At 45.3% G+C, this 17,935-nt stretch overlaps 1 protein-coding gene across 2 annotated transcripts; it reads right to left on the bottom strand.

Moving 5' to 3' along the window:
• Positions 1-6,053: 6,053 nt before the first annotated feature.
• On the bottom strand, positions 6,054-17,772 carry LOC124702769 (DNA-binding protein SMUBP-2). Of its 2 annotated transcripts, XM_047234930.1 has the most exons (15): positions 17,643-17,772; positions 17,458-17,550; positions 17,304-17,372; positions 16,950-17,039; positions 16,776-16,859; positions 16,431-16,595; positions 10,430-10,617; positions 10,192-10,264; positions 9,661-9,714; positions 8,871-9,128; positions 8,188-8,394; positions 7,998-8,101; positions 7,382-7,526; positions 6,926-7,060; positions 6,054-6,718 (listed from the first exon to the last, which is right to left on the bottom strand). In XM_047234930.1, the coding sequence occupies exons 1-15, from the start codon at positions 17,757-17,759 to the stop codon at positions 6,542-6,544; spliced, it is 1,959 nt and encodes a 652-aa protein (XP_047090886.1). In that variant the 5' UTR covers positions 17,760-17,772; the 3' UTR covers positions 6,054-6,541. The 2 variants fall into 2 exon arrangements, with proteins under 2 accessions (XP_047090886.1, XP_047090887.1); XM_047234931.1 differs by lacking the exon at positions 17,643-17,772 and having other exon boundaries at positions 17,304-17,377.
• Between the last annotated feature and the right edge of the window lie 163 nt (positions 17,773-17,935).

Here is a 17,935-nt window from a genome sequence, read left to right as displayed (position 1 = left end):
GAGTTGTTGCGGCGGAGGTAAAAAATGTGTTTACATAAGCCCCAGTGGGGATGGACGCCAAGGAAGCAATCACAAAGTGTGATGAAAATGGAAATGTGGAGAATGGAATTGGGAGTCAGCTGGTATAGCTGAATCCCATAGATGAAAAGGAGTCCCCGAAGGAACTCGTGAACTGGAACAGAGAGGCCGCGAATAAGGAAGTCAGCGATGATTACCCGATAACCTTCGGGAGGATTGGGAATGGCTTCATCACCTGGGATCTACATCGCCTCATCGTTCGCCAGTAAGCCCACCTTCTTCAGCTTGCGTTGATCTGCCGAGGTGAACTTGGATCTCTTCCATCCCGAGACCCTTTCCTTCTCCGATCGAGCGGAGGTATCGGTGGCGATGTTCTTGGTGCGCTTGGTACGAGGAGGCATGGTGGTGCAGCGGCAGCACGACACGGTAACGGGAGAGCTCGAAGCAGAGAGCGCGAATGGTGGTGAGAGCTAAAGCAATGGCAGAGGCAAAGGATTCGTGCGGCAGAGTGAAGAAGGGGAAATGAGATCCAGGGCAATCCTTTTAACCTAGAAGATGAAGCGGTTGGACCATTGGATCTCTGCGGAACAATCTAGGCCCTACGCGTGGCAAGGAAGTAAAATTACTTTTACGGTTTAATTTGGAAATGGAGGAGTTACTGCGCGTGCCGGGAATTCCGGAGAACGTGCGAGCCCCACTTCGTGCGTCGTGGGGGAAGTGCAAAACTTTTGGACCCACACAATAGTGGTCCACTAGCAGTCGTGGTTTCCCAAGGCGACAAAAAATGGTCTTCATCGACATCGAAGTCACGGACAAATTTTTTTTGAGTTAACAAGACAATATACGACCGGAAGTATAAAATCTGGAGCCTATGCCCAGCTGCAAGCACCCGACCATAGGCTCGGGGGACTACTCTTATCGGCAGTATAGATTATACTGCTCATAAGACGAGGTGGATGATGAAAAAATATAGAGTTGATCAACAACAAATTTGAGCCTACACCCAAGTGCAAACACTCAGCTGTAACCTCGGGGGCTACTCCCATCGGGAGCGCTGGTTGCGCACCCGACGAAAAATGATAGTAAAGAAAGCAAGATAGCAAGGCATTATAGAATGGAACCGAAGAATTTCGGTCGTGGGCATACATTTTCGAGTTTCGCAAAACTCGTCATGTACTCCCATTGGGAGTCAAGATATTATTTGATGAAATACATCAACCCGAAGAAATGGAGTATTCCATCAGCCGAACAAAGATGCTTGACAATATATTCTCAGAGCGCGTCCATCGCGATAAGAACTCTGAATGTCGTGACTTACAAAAGGGTCACGAAGGTAAGACCCCAGGACCCGTCCTGTGTGGCGTGTTATCGGACCCGAATGCGCTCTCCCACTTTATCCACATCAACAGATTTGAAGAAAATCTCAGCGGCCATGTTGGATACTCGATAAAATAGCGGGAATTCAATTTTCGGTAAGTCCTAAAGCGGTACGTACCGAGTTACACCAGTATCCCAGGTTCGAGTCCAGGGACTCAAATTTGAAGTAGGTTTATGCGGATTTGCCACAAGAGAAATTAACTGGTACCTGATCCGTGAGATGAACCAGCCTCATTTACCATCATCCCTGTACAATGTAGATATTAAGTAAAGATTGTGCGTAATTCGAAAGTATTATCGAAAAGACGAAAGATGGAGATTTTGCCCGACTCTACGACTCGAGTAAAATCTCGGGGGCTACTGACATAGGTATGCCTAAGTGGCATGTCGCATGAATACCCCTGGTTCATAATTGACGTAGAAGGCCCATGGACTCGAAGATTTGGAGGCCCAGAAGATTGAAGATGTTCGGATTATGAAAATATAGTTTTTATAGGGAACTTGTATCAATATAGGGAAAGGCCCAGCACGGCCCGATAATCTATACTTGTACGACACGGAAAAGCCTCGGCTTCACCTCCTATATAAAGGGGAAACCGAGGTCAAAATAGGATCGAGTCATTGCAAACCCTAGCCATCGTGTTTTGTTGAGTTGGACGTCTTTGTTTGTTTGACAACCTTCGAGATCTACTTGCCCTCTACTTTCTACGAAACCCTAAGTCTACAATCTGTAGGCATTGACGAGTCGATACCTCGTCACCTAGCAAGTCTATACCTTTGCCTTGTGCATCCCGCTTGATCTTGATGAAGACGCTTAATGCTTCATTCAAGCTAGAATGCCCACTTGATCATTGTTGTTTCGTGAAGACTCATGATTGCTCCCATATACACCACTATGGGAAAGCTCCATTGAGGTACATCTTCACATGTCCATTATCACCAAATGGATGGCAAGCTTCAAGAATGATATCTTCGATATGCTCATGTTGAACTTGCCCTTCTCAACTTTGATGACATCCAAGCTTGATGTCATCCTCTCATGTGTGTATATGAGATCATACTCTTGATGCGTGCCCATGACGAGATACCTAACCCACATAGACAACACAAATGCACATATATAGTGGGTTAGCTCATGAAGTACAATTGACAAGGCTTCCCGCACACAAGATCACATGATCCAAAGTGGTACAATCTTGATGCTTCATGTGTTGACCAACTTGAATTCAATCTTCACTCCTAGTCTTGGTCAACCTTAAATCTCTTCATGCTCTATCATAATATCTTGATCATTCATTGCTTAACACATAATCTAGAGCATGGCTAACTTGAGTTCCACACAAGAACTCCATCTTTATTTCTTCTTCCCGATCATATCATATTCTTCTATTCAAATCGATGATCTTGATGCCAATACGAAAGGTATAACATTATATTCATGGCATCCACACTTGAATCCAACATATGGACTTCAAGAAATACCTATGGAATATTCCTTCATATAAACACTATGAAAATATTAGTCCATAGAGGATTGTCATTAATTATCAAAAACACACTTAGGGGCAATGTACCCTTACACCACAAAACACACAAACGTCACCAGAGACCTCGTAGCAACAACATTGTACTATTTTAGCAAAATTTTACTTTGTTAGAATCATCGTCGGAGACCTTCGGAGAAAGAGAAAGTGTTACTGTTGCAAACCGACTTCGCCTAATACTCTCGTCGGAGCCATAATTTTATATTATTGTAGCAAAATCACAAAATAATTGTAGTAAGAAAAATATAGGAATGTAGCAAATCACCCAAAAATCCCGAAAACGTGATCCCGCTTGTAGGAACATCGAGCATAGTTTGTAGGAGCCCTGACCGGTCAGTTCACAACATCGCCGTCTGCTGTTTGCAGCCCCTCCGTCACATGGACGAAGATTCAGTGACTGGCCTACGTCAAGTCACGCGGTAACTGGACCATCCATCCGCCTCACATTTTCGATCCAGCGGCTCCAATCAAGTGATTCGAAAATTTTACTGAATTTGTCTTTTTTGCTGCACCTAAAATATAAAGTATTTTTTATTGAAACTTTTTCGCACTTACAACATGATTCGTTGGCAACATGTACATTTTTAGTTTTGAATTTTTTGATGATTTTGAATTCAAAATCATCAAAAAATTCAAAACTAAAAATGTACATGTTGCCAAAGAATCATGTTGTAAGTAAGAAAAAATTTCAAAGAAAAATAGTTTATATTTTATGCGCAGCAAAAAAGACAAATTTAGTAAAATTTTCGAATCGCTTGATTGGAGCCGTTGGATGGAAAATGTGAGGTAGATAGAAGATCCAGTTACAGGGTGACTTGATGTAGTCCAGTCACTGAATCCCTTTCCCCGTCACATATGGATATGTGTACAACCTTTCCCAAGGACAGCGCAAAATATAGACTAGACCTTGAATATAGCATGCACAATGGGAGAGGCGTTTTGGGACCTGGGTCCAGATGATCCTTTTATCTCCACCGTTGAATTACGTGTGGGGATGCGTGACAGGAACATTATGTCTGCAAATATAGCATGCGGAAAAGCAAGCGAGAGAGCAATACATGTGCATTAACTGAAGTGGGCCTTTCCATACGCAGACGGAGCAGGTTCCGCGTCGGGGGCGGCTGATGGTCGTGTGACAGAGTGGCGGTGCTGGACCAGTGGAACGTGATAATTAATTTCATATGCAACACAAAGTTGCTAACACACACTGCCTAAGTCTGGCTTACATGATCTGGTAATTAATTTCCTAGTCGCTGTACAGTAGGAGGCAGAACATCAGTTGCGGCTTGCCCACATGAGTATGAGCAGAACAACTGCCAGAAGAGGATGGTTTGCAAGTGTGTTGGTGACGTTGATGAGTAGATTAAGGATCTGTTTGGATTGCGCCCGCGCGCGCCCTGCCAAAACGTGGGCAAGCCAATTATTTGGCGGACGATTTCGCCGCCCCCGTCTCGCCAAGCTGTGGGCAGCAAAACGTGAAGGCATAACCAAATAATTGGAAGGGATGTGGAATCTTGGCTACCATCCAAACAATTGCCCGCGTTCCCAGTCAACGCCAAAATATTGGTTCGGCTCCTCGTGGCCACAATCCAAACGGACCCTTAGCCTCAGCAGCTGACGGTGAGCATTTGCAGGAGCTGCTGCTTGGGGTGCGCTTTTGCTGAGCTTGCGCGACATTGGAACCGACGAGCTCTGCATATCCCTCCCTCCACTCGAATAACGGGCACTTTTCATACTGCAGACAGCGCGTGGCACCCAAATTCAAGATCCAGATCGAATAGAAAAATAGGGGGCATGGGAGAACACAATATAAGAACTGAATCAATGGGATTGAAGACTCACGCTGAAAATCTGCACTTGTAGTATCTAGTGCTGGGACGGGTTCCTTTGCATGAGATGGCTGTTGAGATTCAGCTGCCGCAAAATGGGCATGAGCGGCAGAGTCGTTGACATTGGCTCCTGGACCTTCATGACCCCCAGGGCCTCCGTTGCCTCCGGGAGCTCCGAACTCCATTAGCACCCGACTGTGAAGAAGTAGAGCAGGCCATGGATCTCGAGCTTGGATGGGGATGGGATAAAGAAGAAATTGCAGAGGCACTGGGTTGGAGAAGACTGGTGGAGGCGGCGGTAGGTACGTGTGCACTTCAAAGAGGTAGTACTTAGACGCGTGGACATCGGTCCACCACGGTCTATTTCGTCGGCCAACATGTTGGACCGAGTGTGGGACAACGATCAAAGGCCTTTAATGCTGTCGATACGTGGGCCTAGCTACTGTTCAATAATAGATATACGATGTGTAATACTGCATCTCATACTGTCTGACGCACAGATCCCGATAAAAATGAATGGTACAGATATAAAGATCATTTGGACCTGGGTTTCGTTTTGAATTTCCCATGCACAATGCATTATCTCTTATTTATTGTCAGCCTTACCATTAACGAGAATTAATAAAATAATTTTTTTGCCAAAAATGATGTGGCTAAGAGATGACATATGGGACAACGCAAAAAATTGTCACTCTATTTTCTAAAGAATCATCCATCAGTTTAGCTAAGACAACTTTCTCTTTTTCTATTCTCTCTCGTCCAATTAAGTAAAAGTTCTACGTGGCATCTCTAAAAGAAGGTTGATCGTCACCACATCGTACATGCTCTTAAGAACCCGTGCTTATTTTATTTTGATATAAAATATGTCTAGTTAAGCATCTTGGTTGTATAAATAAGCACTAGTGCTTCAAAAAATCCGTTTATTTCTCTAAGCATCTCCCTAAGCATCTTATGTTGTAGTACATACCCTGAGACCAGTGACGGACCAAAGATTTTCATCAAGTCTAAGCGCACTGTAAACCCGTCCAAATTTTTGTTAAAATATTCATCAATTTTTTATCGCGCCACCGGCCGAACCTAGGCGGGTGCCCAGACTTAGGGACGGTTGGGTCCTCCTATGCCTGAGACAGTTTCAAAACCTGCCGTTTGCTCCTTGCACGCATTCAGAAAAATGGCTATGACGAGGAGAGCTACTATGTTAGGTTACTTGCAGACCATATCTGTGGTCACGTCTTCTATCTAGTGCTGACATTACAATAGTACATCACCATCACACACAACGACCAGCAAATAAAATGGCAGTTCATCAGTTAGCCATAGAGATAACGGGTATAGATTTAACTCTAGTCATAGCTACTACAGATTGAAGTTCATCAGTACAACCCTAACTATGAAACAAATATAAGTTTATCATTATAGTCTGGTGATAAATCTGGTTGCTTTATCAACGATATCAAGGGAATGTTCACTATCATACGAAGGACATTTATTTCCACAAATTCGCACCAAGAGCAGCAGCCGACAAAGCGGCCACATATGCTAATCCACATTCCACACACCAATCATCAATTTAACCAATTGCTTGTTCAGTTGTAGGGTCATCCGTCACAACGCTTGTCTCGGTTGTGATTTGCGTCTATATCTGAACTAAGTACTGTCCCCGCGAGAAAAAAAAAACTACCAGACGCAGCCATTAAAAATTGTACTCCAGTTCTCCAATATCTCCATGATGGTCGCTGAGCAGGCACAAAAGCAGCATACATGCTATCACGGTCAGCTGCTCCCGTATTCAGACGCACTCAAGTACTCACCGTTCTCCTCAAAGTACTCAACCAATCGTTTCAAGAATTTGTCATTGCTTACTGTCTCCGCGTCGCACACTATGCAGCACTGCCGCCTTGCACGTGTTACAGCGACATTCATTCGCCTATGATCACTCAAGAACCCAACCTGAAAGAAGAAAATGAACACACAGTTTTACTAGTTACTCCTTTTTATTAGACAATTTAAACATTTCAAATTTCCACAACATCCTAATTTCTTGGACCAACCATGCAAAGCCAAACCAACATCAATGCATAATATCATGTCAGTGTACATCAGACATTGAGATAGGATTAACTTTCCAAACTGGGAAGATTGCGGAATGAAGCTCACCTCTTTCTTGGAGTTGGATCTGACCATTGTAATGATGATGGCCTCTTTCTCCCGGCCCTGAAATCCATCAACCGTCGATATCTCCAAGTCCTTCAGTTTAGTTTCTTTGTTTCTCAGCATTTTCAGACAGGTTACCTGTTACACCATCCGAGGAACCAACCATAAATTAGCAACAGAGAAGTGAATTGCAAGCCAAAAGTTGCAAAAGATGTGTGTTACAGATAGAGAAGCAGAGTCTTCCAAATAGCGCACAATCCCCAATCAACCAATACGTCAAGACTCGAGACCAGAGCAGCAAAAAGAACATGCAACAACAAAAAGCTTGTACGGTGCCCCCAAAAAGAAATAGCGAGGTAACCATGATACTACTAAATATGAAGTGTATGAAGAACACATGGCTAATAACATTATCTAGCTATACATTCCAATGAATACTGAGAGCATGTAATAAATAACCTGTGCAGAATAAGGCGTAATGATGCCAATATCAGATGCATGGACACCGCTCTCAACAAGCAACTTGGCATGGGCTATGGATACTGCAGCCTCGCCCTCATTCATGGTGCTCTCCTCTTCATCTTTCACTTCTTCCATGTCACACCTAAAAAATACTTCACATATGTTAGAAGTATTTAGGTTTAATTTAAAAGCTTTATATTGTTCATCACTTAGGAAATATAAACATTTGTTGTATCAGCCAAAGGATAGTCCACATTTGAAATAATATGTCACACCTACAGATTACTTCAGACATGTTAGAAGTATTTTGCTTATCATTTCAAAAAAACATTTCAAACCGCTCATCACTTCAAAAATATAACATTTTCGTATCAGCCTGGTCCAAATTTGAAATAATAGTGAACCTGTCTAATTATTGCATTCTCTAGGATATTAAATAGGTCTGTTCAGTCAAACCGCTAGTCCTACGTCTGTACAAGCATATCTTGAAAACTATTGTAATGCAAGGAACAGAGGGCGACGAAATACAAAAGCAGTCAAGGTTTCAATGCATATCTCAAAAACATTTTGCCACATTACTTTGAAGTTTGGGTAAGCACCAGAGAATACATACCCTGTAGTGTCGATGAGTATAATAGTTGGTTCTGTTGAAGAAGATCTATTTACTTTCTCAAGATCATAGAGCATATGCCCAGCAACACTAGAATGCGCTTTGATCTGAGAAAAAAAAGCAGTGTTATGGAAAAGGGGGATCGAAACCAAGTAACCTAACAGGTAGCACAATAATACAAGGAAAAGTGCACCTTATTATTGTAAAGTTCTTTTGATGACCAGTTCATAATTAGCTCGTGCATCCTGTACTGGACAGTGAGCATGGATGTGATTTCCTCTCCATAGCCTTCTGTAAGGCGTTCAAAGAGTGTCTTTCCCATACCCTTCTTCTCTGCCTCAACACTTTGGATTGTTGGAGGAAGTTGAAGATGGTCTCCAGCAAGCACGCACCTTGGCCCCTGAATACCAATTGAAAATAGAATAAATAAATACATAAATGAGAATCTCCATAGCATAAAATCAATCCTAATAAGAACAGAACAATTACAATTTCATCCAAAGTATTCGGCATGCCAATCATGTCAAACACAGAAACAACCTCATTGGTGATAGCAATCTCTGCTACCATCATTTCATAATCCCAAAACTAATCATCCAACATAAGCGGGATGCCGTAACTGTAAAGCCAAAACTATGTTTCCTACGATTTGCCTACTGGGTGATACGCATGGAAATTAGAGAAGATTATCATTGCATCCTTACAGAGTTTAGCACACGTTCGTACCAATGCGCTATAATTTACACCAATTTAAAAATCCCGACTACAAGCCTACAACACATATAATAGATCTATTTAATTGTCGAAGATTAACCCTCTTTTAAATGGCATGCAGTGATCAACTTTTATTTATCATAACTGTAAGTTATAACTTACCTTCAATAAGGCCATCCAACATGCCACCTCGAGTGCCTGAGCAGCCTCATCAATAATTACCAAATCAAACGTAATGCCAGCTAGCTTTTTGGAAGATGCACCAGTCAAAGTAGACAGCACAACATCTGCATTTTTTATCACATCAGCGACTGCAAGCTGCTGTCGTTTTCTCTCCTCTTTGGCAAGGGTTTTGAGCTCTTTCCTGATGTCCCTTTTCGTGTTTCTATCTTTAGCTTTCAGCAATTTGCTGTTAAGCACCTGGCAGAAAGAATAGAACATATCAATGAATATCAAACTATATAAAATAAATGAAATTGCAGCCAGTGGTACTATCTAAGTAGGACATTTTCCACACTAGAAGTGTTACGTGGTGGCAACAATCCAGTGGCTGCAGGGTTAAGATTAGTTAGTCAGTTTAAGTAAGTTAGAGCCGGTTTAGATTATGTATTCTGCCACGCAAAGAGTTAGTTAGGAGTTCTTTTTTTTCCTGCAAGTCAGATGTAAATGTAATCCAGCCTAAATTATGCCCGGACTAGTTATTCCAAAATTAAGCAATGAAATAAACTCAAAACCGATCTATGTCCCAGTCCCCTTCTCGCTCGCATCATACATCAGCTCTGGGGCCCCGAGGCTACAGACCTCGGCCTCCCATCGAGCACCCTACAACCTTAGATCAGGGTCGGGGGCTATCCTATCCTCAAGTTCTACCAAGAAGGCTCTTTAACAGTTGTGGATACACATGCTGTCCTAGCATTACATAAAACTTAGGATCTTGGAAATGGTTTATTACCTTCATTTCCTTGCGAATGTCTCCAGCCAAGCTACTATTATCTGCTCGCAGTACCTGGTCAAAGAAGATTAATCAGGCTAACTATCATAAGATCATATGGACACAATAAGGCATCACAGATAATACAGCTGCCAAATATACTTCATATGGGAAATCCAGTTCATTTTGAAATTGCTCTAAAATTTTGTGGGCCAGACAAACTAATACTAAGTTGCTTTAGTTAACAAGAAGAACACAGTAGAATTCCTTACACTGTTAGGAAAAAAGGCATAGCCCTGCGAAGCATAAGAAAATAGGAAAAACAATCCAACCAAATGGGGATATAAAACTTCACTTGAATCATGAGGTGCATGCATGTATTCCCACAAAATTTCATATAAATGCAAAGGTGGTGCACTGGATGAAGATTAAGTTAAATGTGATCCAAAGAATAACTTATGAACTAAGAATAGAAGAAAACAAAAAGGGTGTGCATCTTCATATAATTCTGCAGTGCAAAAGCAAATTGAACAACTTAAAATAGGTTTATACCTGAGCATCGAGAGCACTGTCCAATACTTGTGGTAGCAAACGAGCAGGATGCCCTAACCTCACCAATTTCGTTCTACAAAACGAAATAAGAATATTTCAGTTACTTAGTGGTTCAGATGAATAGTTCATCAGAATTCACCTTCTATAAGGACTATATATATGACTGAAACATTTTGCTAAGAGAGATAATGGAAAGAACATTTGAAGGAAAATTATATGTTTCACTTGTTTTAGCAACCTGTACTGTGATAGTCGCTCAACAATGTTATCCACCGCAATGTTGGAAGCAGCACAAGCAAGAATCTTCGATCCACGCTTGACCTCCTGCAATATTATCTCAATGATGGTTGTTGTCTTCCCAGTTCCAGGAGGTCCATGAAGCAAGAAAACATCCCTTGATCTGAGGGCCTTCGAGATAGCATCTTTCTACAGAAGAAATATCTGTTACATTTCTCTATACAATCTGCACTAGTTGAAAAACATTTAATAGAAATATTGACTTTACAGGACTACAATATAATAATTATTTTTTGTTTCATTCTGTAATGCTTACTGATATTGATACATGAAGACAAGTTCATATAACTTAGAGGCATGTAATAAGAAGTAAAAAACTCCCACTGCAATATTTTGATTTGTTGACTTACTGCTAAACAAATAATTCATGCGCTGCTTCATGAGCTATCTCTCTAATCTGTAATTAGAACTACATGAGAAAACATACTCCCTCCGTCCGGGGGAAAATGTCGGATGGTCAAATTTGCAAAAACACCCTCGGCTAATTCCAGACACAACCCGTAGTCCCCGCAGGCCTCTTCTTCCTCGCTCTCAGACGCTCCGCCCCGCTTGAATCCCGGCGCTGCTGCTCCTCCACCGGCGAGCGCCGCCTTAGCTCGCCTTCGCTGCTCCCCTCCGTCGTATATCTTCCCCGCGCCGCTACCCCTCCTCCATCTAGCTCACCTGAGCCGGTCCCCATCCCAACAGCGAAGATCGGACTTTTCCGTCCAAGCTTTGATTTTTCTGTGCAATACACCGCCTCTCCCTTGATTCCTCGACGCCAACTTACTGGATCTTGCAGCAGCGCTTCCCGGTCTGCTCCCTACGGTGAGAAGCTCCAGGTAGAGAGAAATGTTGGGGAGCTCGTGGATGACCCCTGTTGATTCGTCGGATTGGATTGGCATGGAGAAGGAGGTGACGACGCCGCGGCCGGAGGCGATGGTGCTGCTCAACTGCGCCGCTGAGAACCCCTACGACCGCGACAAGTGCCTCTCCCTCCTGGACGCACTCTGGGAGTGCATCGCCCAGAAGGTAATTCCTCTCAGATACCTTGCTTTTGGTGGTAATGCTGTGTGGATTTATTAGCTAATTCCTCTCAGATGCGTGTATTATTGCAATCACATCAGAATTTGTGCATGCTTGGATTTTTTAGCTGATAAATGGCATGGTAGGCTTGTAAATGTTGGTGCTTTACTTCCATGTCTATCATTACAGCATGCTTGGATGGAAGCTCACTGTGTTACCATCTACACCGAGGATCTGGATCAGGGTCAAACAATTGGCTTGTCAACCTGGAGGTGACCAATACACTACGATATTATGTGGGCTGAGAGAAAAATTTGAATTCCGCTTTGTAGTTGTTATGGTGCTGCTAGAGGGATGGCGCGAGAGGGCCGGCCGGGGGCCTTGCCCACGGCCGGTGGCAAGAGGGAAGGGATTTCCTTCTTAATTCTTGCTTGATTAGATTGATACGTCTCCTCTCCTTATATAGAGAGGTTTACTTGACCCCTAAGCAAGCGACCCTTATCTCTAATTAACCCTAAGACTAATGGGCTATAGCCAGGCCCATGACGTACTCTAACACCACACCCCACCTGAACATGCAGATCGTCCTCGAGCTGCAACCTAACCAACTTATAACGATGACTTGACTCGACACAAACCTAACACCTAAAAACAAGCCTTTTACATCTTGGCTTGTTTTATTATTCTCAACCTGAAATGGGTTGGGACGCTCTATTTTGGACCCCTTAACAAAAAGTGGACACCATCCGCACGACGTACGTGGACGTGTACAGCCACCTGGGTCCCATGGACACCAGCTGGACAAAAGGAGTGCATGTGTATGGCCACCTGGAAGAGGTCGCAAGAGCGACTAGCGGAGGCGCCCTCGCGGAGGCTGGCGGCGGAATGCAGTGGTGTTACGCGGTGCGCTCCTGTCGAGGAGGGGTGCGCCCCCCAACCGCCGATGTTGCAGACTTTGAGGTCGCTGCACACGGGAAAAACAGCACGCCCGCCGCTCGTGGGGAAAACCGCATGCCCAAGAGCCCCGACGCAGCGAACGACAGCGAGGTCATGTGCGCAACGAAGGGAAACTTGGAGGAGCGGCAGCTGCAGACCACGCATCTCCCGCACGCGCCGACGCGCTAGGAGGCCGCGCGCAGCAGCCTGCAGCCTCACCGCCGCCGACACGTGGCGGGTAGCGATCCAAGACGAAAGCGGTGACGGCGAGGGCGGGAACCGGACTTGTTGGATCGGAACTCCCGCCGGCGTGGTCGTAGCTGGCCCGGGGCTGAGTGGCGGCGGCGCCGGCTGCTGCAGCGGGGCCACGACCGCGACGGGGCTCGCGAGGGGCTGGGACGGCCACGGCAACCAAGGCGGCGGCGCCGGCTGCTGCAGCGAGGCCACGGCCGCGACGGATCCCGCGAGGGGCTGGGACGGCCACGGCAACCAGGGAGGGGTGGTGGCGGCGACCAGGGCGGAGACCGCCAGATGCGGCGGCTGCCACGGCAGGAGCAGCGGCCCGGTGGTGGCGGCTGGTGGCGCGGCCGGCGGCAGCCCATAGGGGCCGGCCAAGTAGAGGTGGATCTCCTGGACCGCGGTGGCGAGATCGCGGAGGGCTGCGGTGATATCCGCCAGGGAGAGAACGGCGGGGACGTCGGAGTGCGGCGGCGGCGGGTGGGAAGAACTCGGTGAAGAGCTGGACATGATCGAACCCGGGAAAGCTGATACCAAGTGTTATGGTGCTGCTAGAGGGATGGCGCGAGAGGGCCGGCCGGGGGCCTTGCCCACGGCCGGTGGCAAGAGGGAAGGGATTTCCTTCTTAATTCTTGCTTGGTTAGATTGATAGGTCTCCTCTCCTTATATAGAGAGGTTTACTTGACCCCTAAGCAAGCGACCCTTATCTCTAATTAACCCTAAGACTAATGGGCTATAACCAGGCCCATGACGTACTCTAACAGTAGTAGTAGGAGATTGTAAAATGTCTGCTTTAGGCTTAGCTGATGGTGATTCTAAATCGAATTCCAGGGTGGAGGTTGGTGCGTTGATGTTAAAAGCTGCGTGTTCCGCTAGAGCAGTCGGTGTGGGTCATCAAACCACATGGAGAAGAAACTCCAGTTTACGGGCATAATGAGTAACAAACCTGAAGAAAATCCTGGTATTCTTCTAATCTATTAACATGTCGTGAAGTTGTCATGTGTTGCTCTTCCTTGCCCCGCAAAACGAAGATACCTGTTGATTACTCAGTTTCTATTTCTGTTAGTGTAACTCATATCTCTATGCACGGTGATAGACCCTTCTTCCTGTCTTTGTTCTTAATGGCTATGTTCTCAACTATGCCACAGTTTCCACCAGATTGTTAATGGCTATGCTCTCAACTATGCTGCATGGGTTCAGGTTAAATACAGAAGGAGAGATTTTAAAAGGTTTGTTACTGATTTCCCACCAGATTGTATTCTGCAGTGTTTTAAGTCTCTTGGTCAAGAAAGATTACTATCAGGCATATCACAATATACCACTTGATTTCTGTTTGAGAATGGTATAAAATTCTGCTTCGGGAGTTCATGGAACTCCTGAAGATGCATGTTTGAAATTTCTTAGACAAATGTTAGCTTGTCTCTGAATATTTCACTGCCAATTATGTCAAAGACTCAAAGTACATCACTGCATAATGAAGAACAGGTATAGTCACATCCATCTATAGGTTTATCCTTGTTTTATTTTATCTTCTTTAACAGACTGTGAAACCATACAATGAGGATCCATATGCAAAGGAATTTTGCGTAACTTTGCAGCCACCGGTTGACATCTACTGAGTTCATATGTTTTTCTGAATTTCACAAGTTCATTGTTATTACTGTATTAGCTACAATTTCATGACAATGGCAAGGAGAACGAATTTTTACCAAAATATAGTGATGAAAATATTTGCATTAATATTTTTCCAAGATAGATCCATCCACCACATATGAAACTGAAGTTTCTCTGAAACTGAATATTTTGCAGTAATTTCTCTGAAACTGAATTTTAAACCGCAGTACCTTCTTTAGGTAACAGTTCAGGGACGAGGATAGCGGGCTTGTTCAGGGGAGGATGGCTAGCTCGTTCAGGGGAGGGCGGCGATCTTGTCCAGGGAGCAGAGGAGCTTGCCGTCGCAGCAGCCAGCGGCGCAGTAGCATAGGGAGGAGGTCGAGCCGTCGAGGACAACGACGAGCTCGGCGACAGAGCCCGCGAGTAGGCCAGCGGTGAGCGCGAGGAGCAGCGGCGCAGCGGAGGACCAGCAGCGCAGCTCGGCAGGGAGTAGCTCGTGGCCGACGGCATGGTGCTGCTAGCCGCGTGGAGCAGTGGCGCAGCGAGGCATGCACGCGAAGCAGAGGAGGAGCAGCGGCATCCGCGGAACAGAGCATCCGGTGGCGAGCGAGGCGAGCTCGGGCGTGTCACGCGGAGCAGAGAGCAGTCGGCAGCGAGCGCCGCACGCTCTCTACTCGAGGTCGCGGTCGATGACGAACACGACGGGGGCGACGGTCCCAGATACGGTCAATCCATGTGTTTGCTGCCTCGCCCACGTCGTATTTGCTGATAGTTCGGTCGCCGGGGGCGACGGGGCGGAAGGCGGAGGTCGAGGACGGAGACGGAGGTAGAGGGCGGCCGGGGAAAATTGCTGTTTCAGATTCAATGTCGAAGTCCTAGTTTGAAACGTTTTCAGTGTTTTAGGACTTTTTTGGAAAAACTGTTCTGTACTGCAGGTCCCACACTCTCCACGGGACGGAGGGAGTATTAAGATTAGTTAGCCAGTTGACCTATCAAGAGGCATCAGAGAATTTAGTTCTAAAGCGACAGCGCATGATGGTTCTACCATTATAATATTGGCTTAAGTGCATTTTTGGTCCCTCATGTCTTGCAGAAGTCTAACTTTGGTCTCGGAACTTTGTTTTGGTCTAAACCTGTCCTCAAACTCTTAATTAAGTCCAATTTTGGTCCCTGAAAGCGGTTTAACGATGGTTTACCGGTTTTTCACTCTCTCCTTTTGCCACCGTGGACAGATTTGGAGAGGTTTAGTCCATGTAGGACCATCTCACCTCGAGATCATTTGTGCATTTAGCATTACGAATATTCGCCGGCGAGATCATGATCATTATCCGTTTGGCGTGTAGTAACCCTAACTCTTCTCCAACACCTAGCGGCGGCACCTGACACTACGAGGGCAGATAAGCCGGGCGGAAAAGGCAGAAGCGGCGGACATGAGAGGGCTTTTGCGTCGGGAGGAAAGGCAAAGCGGCTGAAGTGGCGAGGACGGTTCCACCGAGCAAGAAAGGCGGCGGCGACGCACATGTGTATTAGGGCAAGGGGATTTCTTCTATTTGTGGACTGAGGACAAATGATCCCGCTCAGATTAAAACCGGACAATTTTGTCCACGATGGCAAAAAGAGAGTCAAAAACCAGTCAACCATCATTGAACCGCTGCCAGGGACCAAAAATAGACTTAATTGAGAGTTTGAGGATAGATTTAAACCAAAACAGAGTTAAGGGACCAAAATTAGACTTTTGCAAGATTTGAGGGACCAAAAGTGCACTTAACCCTATAATATTTCAATACTCCAAAAATCTACTATCTTCACTAAAAAGCTTTCCCTCTGGCACTCCTACAAGGCAGGCATTAAAGCCTAATACCATTCTTTTGTGGTGTTACGATGTGGAACATTAATGACACCTATTCCTTCTTCAATGACAAGGAAACAAATCATGACATATATGATTTACTTCATATATTGTAATTAAACATTTGATGGCAGCACTAACAAATTAGATGGTAAACCCAACTGTTCTAGACTTCTAAGGAACATCTCTAGCCTAATGGTATATGGCTCATTTTTATGTAGTCAAATTAAGCGGGTCAGAATATAAACAGGACATAAGCAGCAACACACAAGAACTAAGTACACTGAAAAACAAGTCTAACCTGTGATTCATCCAAATTCTTGTTGAATGGACTGAACTTCGCGGCATCCTTGGAGCGCATAGGCGTGTTCTCCCCAAATAACACAGGAACAAGGTTTGCAGAAGGTCCAGTTTGAATCGCCTTACTAAGTTGAATTAGCGCATCCTTCATTCTGCGATAAGTAACCTAAAAGAGGGATTCCGATGCATATTTCAGTCTGGTATACTGTATGATAATGCTGCTGTTGCAACAAAAAGTAATGGACCATGGAGTAATAACCAAGAAGGTGCTAGGTGTGTTCTGTTAGTTGTGCAATTGTGAACTGAAAACTTGTAAATGGAAACCATGAAAAAAGAAATGCAGTACCTCATTCGCAAGCTTCTCAAGACGGAGAGGGCTATTTAACCCATCTTCAGGAATATCATCAAAAGCAACGGTAATGGAAGAATCCTGTTTGTTCAAACACAAAATTGCAATCGATATGCCTACCCCAAAGCAAAGACTTAGATAGATGACAATCCTTGGATGAGAGACAGGTACCTTCAAGCGATAAACTACACCTTGCCCAAGAGAAGCGGATCCCGCATCCGCTTTATTTGGCTTCAGGGCAACCACATCGTGTGTACCGAACTAGAGAAGCAAAAGCCCAGAAGGGGGGATATAGAGAAGCAACATCAGTGCTACTAGCAAAAGAAACAAAGTACTAGTCCCCCAAAAAATCAGAAGGTTTGATTCATAATGAACATTAACAGATGCATGTATTGGACTGGTACACTATTGAGCAAACCATCCTTTGTCAAAGATTAGCATTGCTTGATCACTCATAGATTCATTATATGAACAGCAAAATTCCTAACCGTAGTAAATGGGAAGGGGAAAGAAGTGCAACCTCACCTTGTGCGGTGGAAGCACGTCTCCCTTGTTAGGCTGGAACTCCAGGAGCGTCTTCCCCATCAGCCCCGTCTACTCTACCCACCAAAGGCCAGAGCAAGATTAGCACCATGGCCGATATGTGCGCATCAGGCAGCAATTGAGCCAAACCACCAACCTGGGCATCGGTGCACTTGAGGTTGGGCATGACGGAGCCTCTCCTCTCCATCCTCTTGGAGCTCGCCTCCGACTCCGACGATATCTCCGCCTCCTGCTCACCAAACCGCACTCAGTCATGGCAATCCCCATTCCAAGTTCCGACCGAGCCAACGGCGAAGATGAGAAAAGGGCCGGAGAGGAAACCTTCTCTAGGTCGATGAGAGGCGCCATGGTGGAGACGAACTCCTGCAAAGACATGATCTTTCCCGCCGATCCCTTGCCGGAGCTCCGGGTCCCCCCGCCGCCGCCTCTTCCCTCCATGGCCGCTTCCGCTCGTCCCCTTCCCCACTCGTTGAGTTCGCCTAAAATCGCCTCCGATAGCAGAGCAAGAAAGAAAAAAAAAAGCAAAGGTACGTGGGCTCGGCCCATGTAGACTACTTTGGACCATTCCGGAAATAGCGTGCAGCAGGCCCATTTAGACTCATCCGAGAGACCGA

The sequence above is a fragment of the Lolium rigidum genome, chromosome 3 (genome assembly GCF_022539505.1).
Source record: "Lolium rigidum isolate FL_2022 chromosome 3, APGP_CSIRO_Lrig_0.1, whole genome shotgun sequence".
NCBI lineage: Eukaryota > Viridiplantae > Streptophyta > Magnoliopsida > Poales > Poaceae > Lolium > Lolium rigidum.
The sequence above is the reverse complement of the archived record's forward strand: the minus strand, read 5'-3'. Positions and strand labels throughout refer to the sequence as shown.

Coding starts and splice junctions, on each gene's coding strand:
- LOC124702769 (XM_047234930.1), bottom strand. CDS start 17,759: ATGGAGGGAAGAGGCGGCGGCGGGGGGACCCGGAGCTCCGGCAAGGGA. Junction 9,715..10,191: donor ACAGTGCTCTCGATGCTCAG/GTATAAACCTAT, acceptor TTCTTTGACCAG/GTACTGCGAGCAGATAATAG. Junction 7,061..7,381: donor TTACGCCTTATTCTGCACAG/GTTATTTATTAC, acceptor ATGGTGTAACAG/GTAACCTGTCTGAAAATGCT.